Source organism: Microtus oregoni, unplaced genomic scaffold (genome assembly GCF_018167655.1).
Source record: "Microtus oregoni isolate MIOR12 unplaced genomic scaffold, Mior012 000037F_ref0000500, whole genome shotgun sequence".
NCBI lineage: Eukaryota > Metazoa > Chordata > Mammalia > Rodentia > Cricetidae > Microtus > Microtus oregoni.
Window position 1 is genome coordinate 23,053,452 of NW_024543096.1, and position 18,877 is coordinate 23,072,328.

General features: G+C 37.7%; 1 protein-coding gene across 6 annotated transcripts in view; it reads left to right on the forward strand.

The window, feature by feature from the left end:
• Nucleotides 1-18,877, forward strand: part of Ubr3 (ubiquitin protein ligase E3 component n-recognin 3) — a 127,200-nt gene that overhangs the window by 93,098 nt on the left and 15,225 nt on the right. For all 6 annotated transcript variants that reach the window (XM_041631408.1, XM_041631410.1, XM_041631411.1 and 3 more), the window contains 3 exons: nt 2,832-2,917; nt 6,222-6,327; nt 12,147-12,250. In XM_041631408.1, the coding sequence (XP_041487342.1) occupies nt 2,832-2,917; nt 6,222-6,327; nt 12,147-12,250 (296 nt within the window). The remainder of the gene's footprint in view (nt 1-2,831; nt 2,918-6,221; nt 6,328-12,146; nt 12,251-18,877) is intronic.

Genomic DNA, 18,877 nt, shown 5'->3' on the forward strand with positions numbered 1-18,877 from the left:
CATAACCAAAAGCAAGTTGGTGAGATCAGGAATATTCAGCTTACCCTTCTACACTGGTGTTCATTACCAAAGGAATGAACTTCAACAGACAAGAACTTAAGCAGGTCAGGAACCTGAAGGCAGGAACTGATGCAGAGGCCATGGGGAGTGCTTCTTACTGGCTTTCTTCCTGTGGCTTGCTCAGCTTGCTTTCTTATAGAACCTAGGAAACCAGTACAGGGGGGACTCTGGGCCCTGCCTATCAATGACTAATTAAGAAAGTGGCTTACAGCTGGATTTTATAGAGACATTTTCTAAACTGGTTTTTCCTACTTTCAGATAATTCTAGTTTGTATGTCAATTTGGCATAAGACTAGCTAGTACAAGGAATATAAACAAATCGAAACATAGTATATGAAATAATTTATTTTCTGTCTCAGAAAGGCTTCCTAGAAGAGCTGTGTCTTCAATGTAGGCTATGCTTTGGATGAAAGTATGCTTCCCAACCTCCAAACCCTGCTGAGAAACTGAGTAGTTTGCTCAGAGAATAAAGTGGCAGGTTCAAGCCCTTAGATCTTTACCCTCTCTATTGTCCCAGTTTGGTTTGATTGTGTGTGTGTGTGTGTGTGTGTGTGTGTGTGTGTGCACGCGTACATCTGTTTTTCAGATTATTGCTCTAAAAATAACAGTAAGAGGGGAACATAACAGGAGCACACACTTTGATTAAGGATAAGAAGAGCTAATACGCAGTTAAGGGATTTTGTAATGCACGGTGTATCTAGTGGTCCGGTGAGAGCTTTCAGCGGGCTTGTCATTTTTTGGAATGGAGAGGTTTTCTCTGCTGCCAAATTCACTTGGATATATTTTGTGCTAGAAAATTCAGGATAGAATTTATTTTTCTCCAAGAATAAAAAGCATAGAAAATTCATTCCCAAATTATATTTATTTTTTTTTATTTTCCATTCGGGAAAGAAAACCAGATTGCAGTGGTTTTCAGCTGTGAGGTGTAATAGACAGGGGCACATGGCCACCTGGGTGGTTTAATCTAGTGAGTCTTAAAGGGCCAGTTTCAGTATAAATGAAGCAAGGAAATAGTGATGGTTAGGGCCTGTGACATTGATTTTTTTTGTAATTCTAGATATTATATATTAATCCTTTGTATAGACAGTTTTAAAAGATGAAATAGAAATGTACAAGAGATCTTCCAGCCATATTTTAAAATAAAGTCAGACTTAACAGGCTTATCTCTTTTAGAATAAAATTCACATAACTTATTTGTTATCCTTCTAAAGTATATATGGTGATCCAATAAACAGAATTGTTTTTATAATTTAATGAACATTTTTGTAAATAGTGAGATGAAAGTTGACATTCATTTGTTAAGATTTGTTGCTGTGTTTGGTTGGCACTTTAAAAAGTACTATCTAGGAAATCATAGTTTTTATAAGAGAATATAGCCATTAATTTTTTTCTACAGATTAGGCAACAGAAGATTTGTGAAAACAAAATATATTGATCTCATTTATATTCCCTTGATGAAGGAACACATGCTGGTCTCCGCGCTCGCTTTCTGTCCACTAATATGAAATCCTTGTCCCTGCTTCCTTGCTGGTAGGTTTTTAGAAGTTCAGTGAGCATTGCAAATCGCCTGAAGGGTGGAAAATTCCCTTGTCACACAGATGCCCTTATCAGCAGCAACCAGATGGAGCTCTGAGCAGGAACATTATCAGTGTTAAATTGCATCTTCCCTACCTCAAGAAGATTAAGCCATCCTTTAGAAATGGGTGGCAAATTTACTGACTCAGGAATATTAATATTTTAAAGTTTGCATTTATAAGTTATAAATGAAAATACCATTTTAAAATGTAGCCAAAGCCAGTTTAAATGTTTTGTTTATAAATAAAATAGGATGTAGTTTTTCTTAAATTCACAGCAGAGTAAGCTTGAAGCCTTGCCTCTCTTTAAGGCAGGGTTGAGGTGCTTGGTGTCTCATTAGCATACTTTGGATACAAACTAGTTAATTCAGTTTTGTTTGTTGGAAAAAAATATTTAAGGTGATAAGTACTATTGAAATGCAGCAAATTGAAGTTATAACTCAAAATTTAATTTTTTTTATTTTGGTAAATCATTCTTCTACTGCTATTATTTGTGAGTAAATATTTCAGTTCTGCTTAAGTTTGCTTTTTAAAACACCAGTTTACTAATAGTTGCTATTCCGTAAGCTAATAAATGTTGAACACTTTGTAATTTCAGATGTTTGTGAGCAATACTGATCTTTATCTATCAATAGTTGCATAATGCATTTTAATAATTGTAGAAGTTTATGAAAGAGACCATGATTAATTAATTATGTGTTGATCATAGTTGCTTCAATGTTTGTTTTGTTTCATGATACTGTTTTCCAGATACCAGCTAATTTCCAATGAATGAGAACCATTCTTTGATAGAAAAAAAAAATCGTATTTCTTTTAATGACAGTAATTATCTACCTGGTCGCTGGCAGCTGAAGTACATACTTTTCATGTAATTTAGAGATAGGCTTATGAAATACATTGCAGGATTTTTGTTATGAGGCCTAGTTTTTAGTATTTGCCAAGGGCTGAGACTTTGCAGAAATCACATAGTTGTATGTATAAATTTTTTTACAGGTATAAATTTGAGCATCTAAACAAAGATGGATAAATTGTTACTTTTAATTTCTAAATATAAGAAAAAAACATTACTCTATAAGCTGTGATTTTGCAAGTAATAAAGTTGAAGAATTTTATTGTTTAGCTTGATTGAACTCTGTCAGTAAAGCAGAAAAATCTTTTTGCCTTTGACTGAGATGGGTTTTAATGCTTTGCTTACAGAACCAATTTGGAACTGGAATTGATTCATCGAGGAGGCAGCCTTTGCTCAGGCGGTGCAAGCACAGCTGGTAAAAGATCTTGTTTGAGTAAGTATTGAGCAGTGTTAAATTTGAGAAGATTTCTATTTATGTCAGATTTGAAGCCTATATAGGGAAAGTAGTCTTTCAGTATTGTTGATTTTCTTCAAATTCTGTTCATGTTAGTTTTCAAATGTTTAAAATGCTGCTATCTTTAGAAGAACAATATGGATATCTGTATTATGATAGGTCAGCAATAAAATATCTAATTGGGCAGATTTACATTAGTTCAAATATTTTTTAAATGTATTATTCAAAGAAATAAAATAAATTTAAGTTTTTGAAAGAAATTTTACATTGAGTTGATTAAAATATAGTTTTATAAAGATAGTTATGTTTATTATATTGTCGCTGTTAATTAATGAAGATAATGTGCTCCGTTTTGCTCTATATTAACTAACATGTATTAAAATAATATCTATTTCCTTTATGTGTATGCTTTATCTTATAGACATAATTCTTTTTTTTAATATTTTATTTATTTATGTATACAATATTCTGTCTGTGTGTCTGCCTGCAGGCCATAAGAGGGCACCAGACCTCATAACAGATGGTTGTGAGCCACCATGTGGTTGCTGGGAATTGAACTCAGGACCTTTGGTAGAGCAGGCAGTGCTCTTAACCTCTGAGCCATCTCTCCAGCCCTAGACATAATTCTTCAACACCATTTGTAAAGATATGCTTAAGAGAAGTGTAATTTGCAACCTAGACTAGGTTTTTCAAGAACATGGCTTTTCATGATGTTTGCTCATTGATTAGAGAGCTTATGAATACTAGGAGCAGTATTACCTAATGTCACAATATCCATTATTAGCCCCAGGATGCTAGAGTTGAAATGTTACCTAAGGTGCTGGCATAGGGAATAAAACTTGTTTAAAATGCATGGTATATTGGAAAGTGAATTTATTTTGTTACATACTAAAAATAATATCCAATAGCAATACATACCAGCTTTTAAACATAATATATGTATATATTATTTTGAAAAGTTAACTATTAGGATGAATTTAAAAGTAAAGTACCTCAAATTTTGCACCGTAAAAATATAAATATAAACTTTTGATAAAGTTATTTAACAGTTTTTAATGTTTATAATTGTTTTGGGTATTTTGGGGTTATCTCTTGATTTCTAGAATCAAAGATTTGGGGAGTTCATTTTTTTTATTACATGTTTAGTGACCTCTAATGTATACACTTAAACCCTATGTATACTCTATAGTGTAGTAATATGTTTTAAATGGGCAATTGTTGAGATGAAAAAAATATAGTTTATAATATGTTTGAGTTAGTTCAAAGTACAGTTACATAAGTTTAAATAGTTTGGCACTATTCTAGAGAATTGTTCTAGAAGGTTTTCAGTAAAGGAATTTTTAGGGTTTTCGCACATTTTTCTTCAAAGACATTCACATTTACTCAGAGACTTAGAATTGGTGAATTTATCCATAATCTTGACAAGAGTAAATGAAATTCTAGTGGCATTTTTTTGAGTTCTTCTTTGGCTTCCAGTTGTTCTGTTTCTTACCACTTTTCTGGTTGCTTGCCCCCTGACCCTGAAGAGTTCCATCTGCAGACGTCCATAGCAGCTCCTGCAGTGTTGTTCCTGATTCCTAAGTCAGACCCTGAGGCCTCCTCATCCAACAGGGACCCCAGACAGACCCTTAGGGCACTGTGTCCAGCAGATGAAACAAACACTTGGTCCTTGACTGTAAGACAGGTTGTTGCCTGTGACTGTTCTAGGAATTTGAAGGGTGGGGATCATTTCTCTATGGTGGAACTGGTGAAGCTTTTGGTGGGCATGCCATTGCATCAAGGCTTTGAAAGATAAATGAGAGAGTGTCCATTGTAAATTAGGCAAGAAGAACTTTGTATCGCTATGCCTTCAATAGCTGTAGGACCAAGTAAATATAAAAAATAATGCATAACTTTTTATTAAGAGAAAGTTGTTACTAATGTTATTCTCTTTACTTCTTTATTAAAATGATTTGAAAATAGATATGAAATTCCATAGATTCTGGTGACATTATAGGCTATAAGGTTTTTTCCTTTCCAGAAGTAGAAATTGTTGAAGCCGTTGGCAGTTATCACTGGGTAGTTAATAGTATCGGAACATCACATGAGAGTAGGTTATCTCTCAGCAGGAAAATAAGCACTCTTCTGTATCTAGGTCTGAGACTTTCTGCTTATTACTGTAGGTGAGAAGCCACAGGTTACAACCTTAGTGATTTCATAGAGGTTAAATACTGACATTACGGGCATAGCTCAAGTGGTAGAGCACTTGCCTGGTTGCTCAAGACCTGTACCACATCATCACCATAAACAAGAATAGATCACAGAATTAGCCCAAGCTTTAGTCAGAAAAGGTAACTTCTTGTTCTGATACCTTCATTCAGGACGTTCTAATAATTTAGATATAATTCATGATCTACACTAAATAGCTTCTATCTGTGTATGCTATTTCTAACAAGCAACTTCACCAAAGAAGAACTTTTCTCTGAACTGCTAAGAATGTTGTTATTCATAACACCCAGGTAGAGTCTTAAAGGCAGCAGATTTCAATTAGAAAATGACTATAATACTAAGAAGGACAAATAGGCATAACTGGATCATAAAATCAGATGAGAAAAGCAGATGACTTCTGAGAGAAGGTTGAGCATAAGGACAGTCTGGATTCTATGAGAAATCGTGTGGAGTTGTGTTTAGAGCACCATAGAGGGGAATGAAGTAGTTGCAGCTTGTAATGGCTGATCTTGGTTGTACTAGTTATTTTTTGTCAACTTGATGTAAGCTTAGACATATCTGGGAAGAGGGAATATTAATTGAGAAAATTCCTTCATAAGATTGGCCAGCAGGTAGTTCTGTAGGGTATTTTCTTGAGCAATGATGTTGGTGGCCCAGCTCATTGGAGGGAGTGCCACTCGTGGGGAGGTGGTCCTAGATGGTGTAGGAAAGCAGGTAAACAAGCCATAGAGGGCAAGCCAGTAAGCTTCTCTTCCCTGGCTTCTGCTTCAATTCCTGCTTCCAGGTTCATGGCTTGACTTTTCTCAGTGATGAAGTGTTACCTGAGAATTGAAAGATGAAATAAACTTTTTTCCTCAAGGTGCTTTGGTAATGGTCCTTTGTTAAAACAATAAAAACCTAAGCAAGATATGGGGTAAACTTGATTAATTAAATATAGTGACTGAACAAAATAAAATGATTGTATTTCTTTATTAAAAGTAACTAGAAAAAAAGTAACTAAAACTTTGAGAACATTTTGTCCTGGAAGAATTGTATCAACTTTCTCATTAGTTTTTTTCCCCCCCAATTTATTCAGATCAGCTGTTCCATGTATTAGCCTTGCACATGCGGCTTTATACCATTGATTCTGAGTATAATCCCTGGAAAAAACTCACCCAGTTAATAGAAGATATGAATTCACAGTAAGTATTATTGAAAGGTTAAAATCAGTTAAAATTCTTTTTAGAAAAATAGTCATTAAATTTAAATATGGTATTAAAGTTCTATATGGATACATTTCCTTATGAAACATTAAGTGTATTATAAAAATTTAAAAATACTCACCATTATACTTTCTGTAAAAATTACACAAAAGTTTCTACTAAGTGAGACAATCTCAGGATGAATCCTGCTGGTTTTTAAGCAAATGACACATTCCAATAGAGGTACATAAAGGTTGATTGCTATTTTCTGTTAGAATTTGATCAGTGGGTTCATCCAGCCTTTGTAAAGGCTCACATTAGTTTTCAGCTGATGACTTGACCACTGCCCATCTGCTGACTTTGAAAGGCAGTTTGACAGCAGACTGCTTGATTCTTTCCCAGGTTATACGTTTGTAGGGTAATGAGTTAGTGCTCTGGCAGCTCTTGTTAATGAGCAGTAAGTTGCACTTGCTTGTTTATTTTATATTATGCTATTTTTATAATTTAATGCATTTCATTTTAGTCATTCTTTTCAGTGCACATTGTTACCCTCGTTTAGAGAAACTCCTAGGTTGACTGTTTCACTTTTGACATGTTTTAAATAGTCTTTTGTAATATCTTTTGTTTTTTGGTAATATTCATTTTGAACACTTTATTCCTGGAACCTGCCATTTCTCTGTGTAATTCTCTTTATTTAGAAAACATGGTCTGGGTCCCCAGGGGTTTAACAGAACTGCTGGTTTGTTTTCACACCATTTCTGCCAGCTTGCTTGCCCGCTGCCTGTCTTATCTGTCCAACCACCCCCCTACCCACCCACTCTTCCTTCTTCCTTACAGTTTGTTTTGTGTATGTAGTGAGTTTGAGTGAATGTATGCCGTGGATGCCATGGAAGTCAGAACTCCCTGTATCTGGGGTTACGGGAGGATGGGAGAGCAGTGAGCGCCTGATGTGGGTGCTGGGAACCAAACCTGGGTTCTTTGGAAGAGCAGCCAGTACTCTTAACATTTGAGATGTCTGTCTGTCTGTTTTTGTCTTCATTCTCGAGAGGGAGGGGGAATGGAGTGGGGGGGAGGGGAAGAGGGGGAGGGGAGTAGGGGGAGGTGGCAATTATAGGAGGAGGGAGAGGGAAATGGGGAGGAGGCGGAAATTTTTCAACAACTAAAAAAAAATAAACAAAAAAATAAAAGAAGAAAAAAGAAAAGAAAAAAATCAAAACAAAACAAAACCAAAAAAAAAACAAAAAAAGGAAAAGATCTTTAATTCTTACTGATATTTCTAAGTCAGGTTATTGTAATATTATAGAACCTTTAAGTCATAACATTTTGTCATTTTATCTTTTTGTTTGAAAAAACCCTTGATTTTTGATATTAATGTTACTACTCATTTGCATAATTATCTGCAATTATTGATTTTAAATATCACTGTTACTGCTGGCCAGATAAATTAGTTACTTTCTTCACTGCTAGGACAAAATACTTGACAAAAGCAATTTAAGGAAGAGCTGGTTTCAGCTCATAATTTAAGGGTGCGGCTGTTGTGGCAGGGAAGTGGCAGAGGTGGGAGATAGTGGGTCGCAGTACTTGCGCAGTCAGGGATCAGTTACTGTTGCTTGTCTAGGACCGTGGACATTTAAGGTGGGTCTTCCCACCTCATTAACCCAAGCTAGAAACTTCCTCACAGACACATTCAGAGGTTTGTTTCCTCAGTGATCCTAGGTCCTGTCAAGTAGACAGTCAGCATAAATTACCAAGCCAGACACCCTCGTTGTTCTCAGAATATGTGTCATTAGGTGTATATAGTAAAAAAAAAAAAAAAAAGGAAAAAAAAAAGCTTCATAACAGTGTTGCTTCACTGTACCATCAGCTTGATATATTGTTCAATTTATCTTTTTCCTCACTATTTAAAGACATTTTCTCTTCAGGCAGTGGTAGCACACACTTTTAATCCCATCACCTGGGAGGCAGAGGCAGGTGGATCTTCGAGTTTGAGGATAGCCAGGGCCACACAGAGAAACCGTGCCTTGAAAAACCCTAAATCAATCAGTCAATCAATCAGTCAATCAATCAACCTTTTCCCTCAAAGTAAAGCCTCAGTAATAAAGTAAATTTAGCCTTATATGTCTTCCATGAACTACTTACTGTGAAGCCTCTTATCTGTTAACTACTTCTAATTTCCTGTCGTGCTTAAGAATTTGGATGTGAGTCCTTTGTTTTGTGAGTTGAAAATACTTGTCACCAGATTCTCAGATGTTTTTTTACTTGGTTTATTTTTTTGTTAAAGCTTTAAAATTAGGTATTTATTAATTTTTCATTTTGAGTCAACAGGTTTTCTCCCACTCTGTTCTTATAACACAATTTACCCATGGTTTCTTCTAGTACTTTCATGGTTTTAATCTGTTTGGAATTTATTATAGTGTATGGTAGAGATATTATACAGAATTTTATTTTATTTGTCTATATAGCTGTAAAATATCTTATTTACCTTTACTTAGTAGCAAATTTAAATGGACTTACAGTTTAACAAGAAAGAATAAGGTAAAAGTGCTTTTGTTTACTGCCATGGAGTTGAAAGAGAACAACCAGGAGAAAAGATGGAGACTGTACTACTGTCTGTGTAGAAAAAAGACAGTAAACTAGACCCCATGTGTCAAGATAGTGGGTTTATGGCAGACGAGTTTATGGAGCATCTGGGAGCATATTCTTTCTGATATTGTTCTGAGTTAATTGGATAGTCTCATGGAAAACAATATTGACTACTACCTCATACAAATTCTATTGAAGGTTTGCCCATTGCTTGGAGAAAGATGTAGCAAAAGAACATTACAAATTTAAAGATCATGTTTGCATCTGATTTTAGTGTCTCTTTAATTTTTTTGTAATTTGAAATTGATTCTGAATGTTTCTTTGCATTTCATGACATCTGATTTTTTTTTAAAAAGAGCTAAGACCAGCCAATTATTTTATAGATTGTTTTAAAATTTATTTTTGTCCAATATCTCCCAGTGATCAGATTATGCACTTTTTGTAAACCACCACACTGATGTGCTCCTGATGTATAACATCAGAAGGCATGATCTGTCCTATGACTTACCACAGCGACACTGGTCGTTTGGCTGTGGGAGTGATTGCCAAGCTATTTTATTCTTTGTATCTACAAATTGAGTATCATGTAGGAAAATGCTTTTGAGACAAGATGCGCGCGCGCGCGTGTGTGTGTGTGTGTGTGTGTGTGTGTGTGAGAGAGAGAGAGGGGGGGGGGGCTCAAGGGCTGCATCTCTGAAGGTAACTGATTCTCCCAGCCCTGGTAGCCATCACCTAGGGGTGGGACTTGCTGAACTCCGCTCTCCATCCTGGGATTATGGCTGGCTTGATCTTGTGCAGATCTTGTGCATGGTCTTACAGCCATTGTGTTTATGTGTGCAGTGGTGCTGTCATGACATTCTCTGCCGCTGTGATGCCCACTACCTCTTTCTCTTACATTCTCTCTGTCCCATCTTCCATGATGATCCCTGAGCTGTAGGGAGAGAGAATATGATATATCTATATAGTATAGAGGTGGGCACACCAATCTTTTGTTCTCTGCACCTTGACTAAGGTGCTTGTGTCTGTATCAATCACCATGTGCTGTAAAAAGAAGCTCCTCTCATGAGGGAACCAAGCTTGAGTCCTCCCCAAGAGCAGTAAGAGCTCCTCACCACTGGCCCATCTCTCCAGCCCTTTGTACTTTGAAAGGATAGTGCAAGTGCAGTGTAGCCAAGGCTATCCTTGAACTAATGGAGCTCCTGCTTCAGCCACTGAGTGCTAGAATTACAAGGCATGTACTATCTTGCATTGGTCTTTGTGAACTTTGTTTTTAGGATCTTTGTTCTTTTTTTCTGTAGGCATCTTATTTTTTGTTATTGTTTGGTTGGTTTTTCAAGTCAGGGTTTCTCTGTGTAGCTCTAACTGTCCTAGAACTTGTTCTGTAGACCAGACTGTCCTCCAACTCAGAGATCCACCTGCCTCTGCCTCCTGGGTGCTGGGATTAAAGGTGTGGGCCACCACTGCCTCGCTAGCATCTTGTTTTTTAAAGTATCTGAATAATTTTTTATGGTTTAAGATACTGAATTTTATTTTGTTCGCAGTCAAGTTGAGAGGTACATGTGAGGGTCTGTTTATGTTGTTTTTTCTTCATAGTTTCCCAAAAATATATTTGCCTTTTGACCTTTTAATTACTTTGCTCAGCATTTAGAAAATTGAAATTTTTATGACACAAATTAAATTTCGTTTTTATCTTTTTTTTATTGCTTTTATACATTGAATCCCCATTTCGCTCAAGATCTGTTGATTACTTTCATAACCAGTAATCTTTTCCCAGTCTTAAGATTCATAGTATTTACCTAAATTTTCTTCTTAGAGTTTTCTCATGGTATTATATATAATATTTAATATATAAATATGTGTATATATAACTTGGAATTGATTTTCATTGGCAGTATCAGGAAAGATAACCATAATTCCAGGTAGTTGTATCCAAGTATATCTAAAGTCAAGGGTCAATGAGATGACTACTTAGAATGTCCACTAAATTTTATAATTAAGAAATCATTATTGATCATATGAAAAATTTATTTTCATGAGGGAGTTTGATAATGAAATGGTCCTCTCCTTTCCCTCCCCAATTTTAGGCTTATGAAGTTATTTGCAAGGGGCATATCTTGGGGAGACAAGATAATAGGAGCCATGGTCTTAGAGAGGAAGACAAGTACAATATATGAAGATATATATATGAGATAATGGAGAATTTCAAAGAGCTGTCTTTCATTGGCAGTCATAAAATTCACAGAAGCTTGAACTGTCTTATCCAGCTGTTTGTCCAATGCCTGGCACATATTAGGAGCCAGCACTTACTGATTACTTTGCTGATTACAGCCTAATCACAGGCTCAGACAACCCTACTCAGCCTCGACAGATGTATAGCTTCAGAATTTAGTCAGTTTTGGAACGTTGAGGTTTACTGTTTTATTAAAATTTAAACCTGTAATAAAAATAATTAACTCTCCAATATTAGGGCTATACTCATGATTGAGTGCTTGTTAGATAGATATGTATGAGCCCTGAGTTCAGTTCTAGCAAGACAAGTAGGCAGGCAGGCAGGCAGACACACACACACACACACACACACTCCCTCCCTCCCTCCCTCCCTCCCTCCCTCCCTCCCTCCCTCCCACCTTCCCTATTAAAAGCAGTTAGGGAATTCTTTAGTATGGGCTCTGCTTTGAGGTCTGTGTTTTCATAGTGCTCTGCATCTCTAGGTCTTTTGTAGTGTGTGTGAGATGTTCTGCTTTGATTATTCTGTGTTGAAACTGCAAATGTTAAGGCTTTTGTTAGAATTTGTGTCAGCAATAAAGTTTTAATAGGTTTTAATGAGACTATTACACAGAGAAGCTCTGTGCCCCTGCTTCCTCGTAAGGTGAACATTTCCCTTGAGCTACTTGTGATGGTCCTGAGCTGCCTCATCTGTCTTGTTTTCTCATGTTCTATTCAGTGCCTCACTTAGCTTCTGTAATTTCAGTGATTCCAAAGACTCAGTGTTAATGCAGCTTAGATGTTTACTTTGGTAAGGCTTAAGATTCATATGTGGTGTTTTCAAATTAGAAAAAGGAAATGTATGCATTACCAAAATGATCATATTATTAGTAAAACAAAATACGGCCTTCTACTTTAGTTAAGATTTCTTATTTTTTATTTCTGTTTGTAGAGATACATATTAGACACAAAATGAATTAGAAAGATATAATCTGCACTAGGATGTAACTATGCAATTTTTTTTTTTTTAGGCTGGGGAATGAAGAACATCAGCCTGAAGTTCCAATCCTTTATCATGATGTGACATCCCTTCTGCTCATCCAGATCTTAATGATGCCACAGCCCTTGCGCAAAGGTAGTTCTTTAAAATTTGGACTTGCAGATTACATTTGGAATATTCTGGAAATTATAGAAGCGAATAGGACATAGGGGCTGGTAGAATGATTGTGAAGATGATGCAGAAAAGATGGCGTGCACTCGAGCTGAATAGAACAGAGAGCGCAAGCTCAGCGCTGCTGGTCACTTTCCTCCCATTACGTCCACTGCCCCTTACTACAGATGTTATGGGACACAGCGCCGTGTGCTCCGGCTTCCTCTAACTGTGAATCAAGTAAAACTTTCTTTCTTTAAAAAAAAAAAAGAAATTTTTTTTTTATGATAAATAGCATTTTATTAGTAGCATATAAAATGTGAGAGAGAAACAAAGTTGCTTTTTTGGGTGAGTTTATTCTTTATTCTTTTTTATCAATAAGAAATGAAATGTGTGAGAAAGCACTCTCCATATTGTTCAAAAAAGTGAAGTATCCTTACAAAAGAAAATTTGAAAAGCAAAGCAAAGTGTCAGCTTTAATATCTCCACCCCATTTACGTGCACACAGTGGTTAATTGTAGTTCTATTTAAAAATGTGATATCCTAAAAAATGTTCTATCATTTTAAATTAGTGGTAGTATTCTGACATTAGATGAACAGCTTCAATATTAAATTAGCAACTTTTCATTATTGCACCATAGTTTTCAGAGGACTTATTTTAAAGCATTTTAAATATTTTGTCAGAGCCTAAGCAGTTTGGATGCTCACCTTACTAGACCTGGAAGGAGGTGGGAGGTCCTTGGACTTCCCACAGGGCAGGGAACCCTGATTGCTCTTTGGGCTGATGAGGGAGGGGGACTTGATTGGGGGAGGGGGAGGGAAATGGGAGGCGGTGGCAGGGACGAGGCAGAAATCTTTAATAAATAAAAGAAAAAAAAGAATAAAAAATATTTTGTCAGCAAATTAACTTTTTTTTCTTTTGAAAGATAGTTTATTACTTTGTTTTGTTTTTGAGGTAAGCCATCATTATGTAGTCCTTCCTAGTCTAGAACTTTCTGTGTAGACCAAGTTGGCTTAGAACTCTTAGAAACCTCCTGCTTCTGCCTCTTGAGTGCTGGGATTATTGGTGCGCACTACCATGCCTAGTTGTTTTGCTGTTCTAAGTTACAGTGTAATGTGGGCATAAAAAGGCTTTCTCCCCATGGAAAACATTCTTTGTGTCTATTTCAGTTTTAATAAAATCAACCTGGGGAAGAAGTGACCATTTATTTTAAATATAGACAGATTACATATGTCATCTAAATTATATTTGTTAAAGGATAAAGTAATGTCGTTAATATGCAAATCACATTTATAGCAGCTCTGTGAATTTTGATGTAATTGTTTGTTTGATTGATTTTTGTGTTTAGTTTTTTCTGAGACAGTGTTTCTCTGTGTAGTCCTGCTATCCTGGAGCTCGCTCTGTAGACCAGGTTGGCCTTGAACTTGAGATTCCCTTGCCTCTGCCTCCTGAGTGCTGGGATTAAAGGTGTGCACCACCTGGCTTAATTACAGTGTTCATATAACATACAGTGTGCTGCTTAGACACCTTTAGGGTTGTGATTGCATCGGCATTTGATACATCATTACCATTGCTAAATTCCAGAACAATTTAATCAGCACAAAAAGAATAACTATCAGTAGTTACTCCTTGTGTCCTCCTTCTTTTTTTTTAAATTTATTTATTTATTAAAGATTTCTGTCTCTTCCCCGCCACCGCCTCCCATTTCCCTCCCCCTCCCCCAATCAAGTCCCCCTCCCTCGTCAGCCCAAAGAGCAATCAGGGTTCCCTGCCCTGTGGGAAGTCCAAGGAACCCCCACCTCCTTCCAGGTCTAGTAAGGTGAGCATCCAAACTGCCTAGGCTCCCACAAAGCCAGTACGTGCAGTAGGATCAGAAACCCATTGCCATTGTTCTTGAGTTCTCAGTAGTCCTCATTGTCTGCTATGTTCAGCGAGTCCAATTTTATCCCAGGCTTTTTCAGACCCAGGCCAGCTGGCCTTGGTGAGTTCCCAATAGAACATCCCCATTGTCTCAGTGTGTGGGTGCAACCCTTGCGGTCCTGAGTTCCTTGCTCGTGCCCTCTCTCCTTCTGCTCCTGATTTGGACCTTGAGATTTCTGTCTGGTGCTCCAGTGTGGGTCTCTGTCTCTGTCTCTGTCTCCTTTCATCGCCTGATGAAGGTTAATATTCGGGAGGATGCCTATATGTTTTTCTTTGGGTTCTCCTTATTTAGCTTCTCTAGGATCACTAATTATAGGCTCAATGTCCTTTGTTTATGGCTAGAAACCAAATATGAGTGAGTACATCCCATGCTCCTCTTTTTGGGTCTGGCTTACCTCACTCAGGATAGTGTTTTCTATTTCCATCCATTTGCATGCAAAATTCAAGAAGTCCTTGTTTTTTACTGCTGAGTAGTACTCTAATATGTATATATTCCATACCTCTTTTGACATTAAGTTTTTTTTAAATATTGTTTTTTGTGGGATTGACCATGGCTATGAGTTTATTCATTTATTTTGTAACTTGTCAAGGAGCCTAATCTCTTTACAAGATAAATGTCAAATTCTTTAGTGTGTGTGTGTATGTGAGGGAGAAATTTTGGTTAGTCTCCATTACTTGAAGGAAACAACTATAAGGGGTCCTGATGGTTTATTCCTAATTATGTTAATACATAGTGTATTATATTTTAACCTACAAAAAGTTGCTTTGTTTTATATTTTAAATATTTAAATATATACTTTCCTTATAGGGATAATTTCATATAAACCTGAGAACCTAAAAGGGAAGAAACTTGGTGTGTAGAAGGGAATGTGTGTCAGTTAATAGCTAACTGCTGCTGAATGACTGGTATAGCTGGTTGTCGTTGTTATAAAGGACTATGGTCTTAGCTTTTTCCAAAGGTAGGAGAGCATTCAATATGCTGAAATATCTGATCCTACAGATTTTTTTTAAAATTTTATACATTTTTTATTGATATTTATTGAGCTCGACGTTTTTCTCTGCTCCCCTCCCCCCTTCAACCCTCCCTCAAGGTCACCATGCTCCCAATTTACTCAGGAGATCTTGTCTTTTTCTACTTTTTACTTCCCATGTAGATTATATCTATGTAACTCTCTCTTAGTGTCTGCATTGTTGTCTAAGTTCTCTGGGATTGTGGTTTGTAGGCTGGCTTTCTTTGCTTTATGTTTAAAAGCCACCTATGAGTGAGTACATGTGATAATTGTCTTTCTGTGTCTGGGTTACCTCAAAATAATGTTTGCTAGCTCCATCCATTTTCCTGCAAAATTCAAGCTGTTGTTATTTTTTTCCTGCTGTGTAGTACTCCACTGTATAAATGTACCACATTTTCCTTATCCATTCTTCGGCCCAGGGGCATTTAAGTTGTTTCCAGGTTCTGGCAATGACAAACAAAGCTGCTATGAACATAGTTGAGCACATGTCTTTGTGGCACAATTGAGCATCCTTTGGATATATACCCAAAAGTGGTATTATATTAAGCGAATCTCTGTAAATTCAAGGCCAGCTACAGAGCAAGTTCCAGGACAGTCAAGGCTACACAGAGAAACCCTGTCTTGAAACCCCCCCTCAAAAGAAATGTTATAAGTGTTCCTTAAATCCCTCCTAAATATATTTAAAAGTACTTTTGTGGACTATTTAATGAGCAAATGCTGATTCAGTACTAAGTTGTGAAGTCACTGTCTGATTTGCTCAAGAAATATTTTCAGAGTTATATTGATTCTGTGTGCTCACGTGTGCCTGGGTAAGACACAGGTTAGAGGAGAGTCTCTAGGGCTTAGTTCTCCTCCTGCAATGGGGTCTGGAGATGAAACTCAGTCTTCAGTCTTGAAGACTTTACCCACTGAGCCCTTCACAGGCCTAAGAAATGTTTAGTGAATGCCTACTATGGGCCATGTTGAAACATCACTTATTGGATACTAGAAATGCAAAGATGAACGACATGTGGACTTTGCCCTTGGAGAACCAGATAGATGAATTTCTAGCAGTCATTTAAATTTACCTATAGTTAGTTAAATTGCTTTCAAAATTCATGCTTTAAGATTTCATAATAATTTGTGTTGTTTTTCTGGGTCAGTCAGCTTCCCATCTTCTTGGACAAGTGCTGGGGCAGATAATCGACTTTAAAGGGGTTATTGGGCTCATAGTTCAGAGTCACCATTGCTCAAGCTCCTGCTTTGGGGCTTGTGGCAAGGCAGCACACTGTGGAAGGCTGAGGGAGGGGAGGGGAGAGGAGGACAGTCCTGCTATCCCTTTTAAGGGTACACTTTTCTGCCACCTCCCACTACCGCCCCAGTATGGTAACCAAGCTTCTGCATATTAAACTTTGAGGGGTGCTTAAGATCCAAGCCATAATACTGTTTCTAAAAACTGTCAAGAAGTATTTAAAACAAGAACAAACCTGAGCAACATTCGCGTTGTATAGTGTGTTGTATTCTTTGTATTGACTCATAGCAGGTTGATGTGGCCTCATAAATTTTTGAAAGCTTCTCCTTTTCACAGGGACGGGGGATGTCATTGAGACAGGATCTCTACACAGCCCCGGCTATCTTGGAACTCACTATGTAGGCCAGGTTGGCATTGCAGTCACAGAGATCCGCCTGCCTCTGCCTCCCGAGTGCTGGGATTAAGGGAGGGTGCTACTCCACTGGGTCTTTCATAGCATCTTTAGACAAGGGCTGTGGTTCTAGACTTTATTGTGGACTTCAGTGAAGCCATGAATCTTCTAAAACTGTCTGGAAAAGTTGCTTGTGTATATGTACATTTTCTCAACAGCTCCGTAATTTTTACTGGGTTCAAAAGGATATTGAAGAATTTCCTTAGGATTTCTGGCCATAGACAAAGAAAAGTTCTATAATAAAGAATAGATATTGGGGCTGGAGAGATGGCTCAGCGGTTAAGAGCACTGCCTGCTCTTCCAAAGGTCCTGAGTTCAATTCCCAGCAACCACATGGTGGCTCACAACCATCTGTAATGGGGACTGGTGCCCTCTTCTGGCCTGCAGGCATACACACAGACAGAATATTGTATAATAAATAAATAAAAAGAATAGATGTAAGAAGTTGTGTTTTCAGTTATAGAATTAACTTATAAAAGTGGAATAAAAAGTGAGAGATGAGAAAACAAAGCAGAAAGAACTGGCAAAGGCAGTAGTGGGCTGGGGGGGGGGGTTAAAATGGGGCAGAAACCAGGGTAGTTATTATGTTTGCAGGCTAGGGACATGGTCAGCATGTTTAACTGTTTGCTTTTCTCCATTCTTCGCTTACTCACTCCCAGGGTTCCGGCCTCTCCTTTAGACGTCTCTTTCTTTTTCCATATTAACCTGCCCGCGCTTCTCCATTGGCACTCACACTGTCAGTGGGTCTTGTATATCCCTGCTACGTGCTATGTAACAGTCTGTCTCACTGTTTGATTGCTTTGTTTGACACCATGACCAAAGCAGCTTATAAAAGAAAGCACTTAATTGGGGCCTTGCTTATAGTTTCAGAGGATTAGTCCCTGATTGTGGTGGGAGCATGGCAGCATCCAGGTGCTAGAGCAGTAGCTGACATCTTATATCTTATTTGCAAGATGGAGGCAGAAAAAGACTGGGCCTGGCATGAGCTTTTGAAACCTCAAAGTCCACCTCCAGTGACACACCTCCTCCAGCAAGGTCACACTTCTTCATCTGTCCTAAATGGTCTCCCAGCTAGAAACCAAACATTTAAATATATCAGCGCATAGGTCATTCTCATTCAGACCACATACAGTCAGTCAACATTCACACAATGGAATGAGGGTAGGGTCCGAGAGAAACCCCCAAAGAAGACCAACAGACATGTATGCAATAACAGGAGCGCTTTATTAGTTCCAACATTGGGGTGGCACTTGGCGACCCCCAGAGAAGGGCACAAGCTCCTTTAAAGCAGTGTTAGGGGAATTCCAGAGAGGAGGGATTAATCTGGGGTTGATTGGCAGAGGAAAGATTAGTTCAGGCGCTGATTGGTGGAAGGTCCTAGTGATTAGGGACCTTCCAGCAGCAGGGTAAGGAAAGCTATCTTTAGTTATCAGGAGACTGGGGTCTGCCTGCTGAGCCAGCAAAGGGGCTTTGGGGGCCTGCTGAGTCAGCAGAAGGCTGTGGTTTTTCTGAAGATTGACTGTTTAGCTCTGTCTCATTTTAGTCAACTGAAACTAAAACTTAGATTTCTGATTACCACCCCCTCCCCTGTTCTCTCAATGTGGTGATTTTGTTTTCTGTATAATTGTTTATTTTCTATTTGGAAATTCAAAACCACTACTACTCTCACTTCCGTATTTAGTTCTTCTGTTGTGATCACTTTTATAGAATGTTCTTGGGGATGTTGACAGTGTTAGGTATTTTGTCTTAGACGAGCCTCTCCACCAACGTAAATAATTCCAATCAGACCCAATTAAACCAAGTTAAAGATGCCCATGTTTAATGCAATACTCCTGGGTAGTCCTGGGAAAACATGGAAAGGGAAAGAAAGAGAAAGGGAGACCACGTGTTTGTTCTCTGGGGGGCAGTTTAAATAGTCTGTGGGAGTAGACCCGACCTTCCCTGGGGAGGGGTCTCTGTTTGGCAGGTTTTAGACTGAGGCAACTCTCAGGGGAGGGAG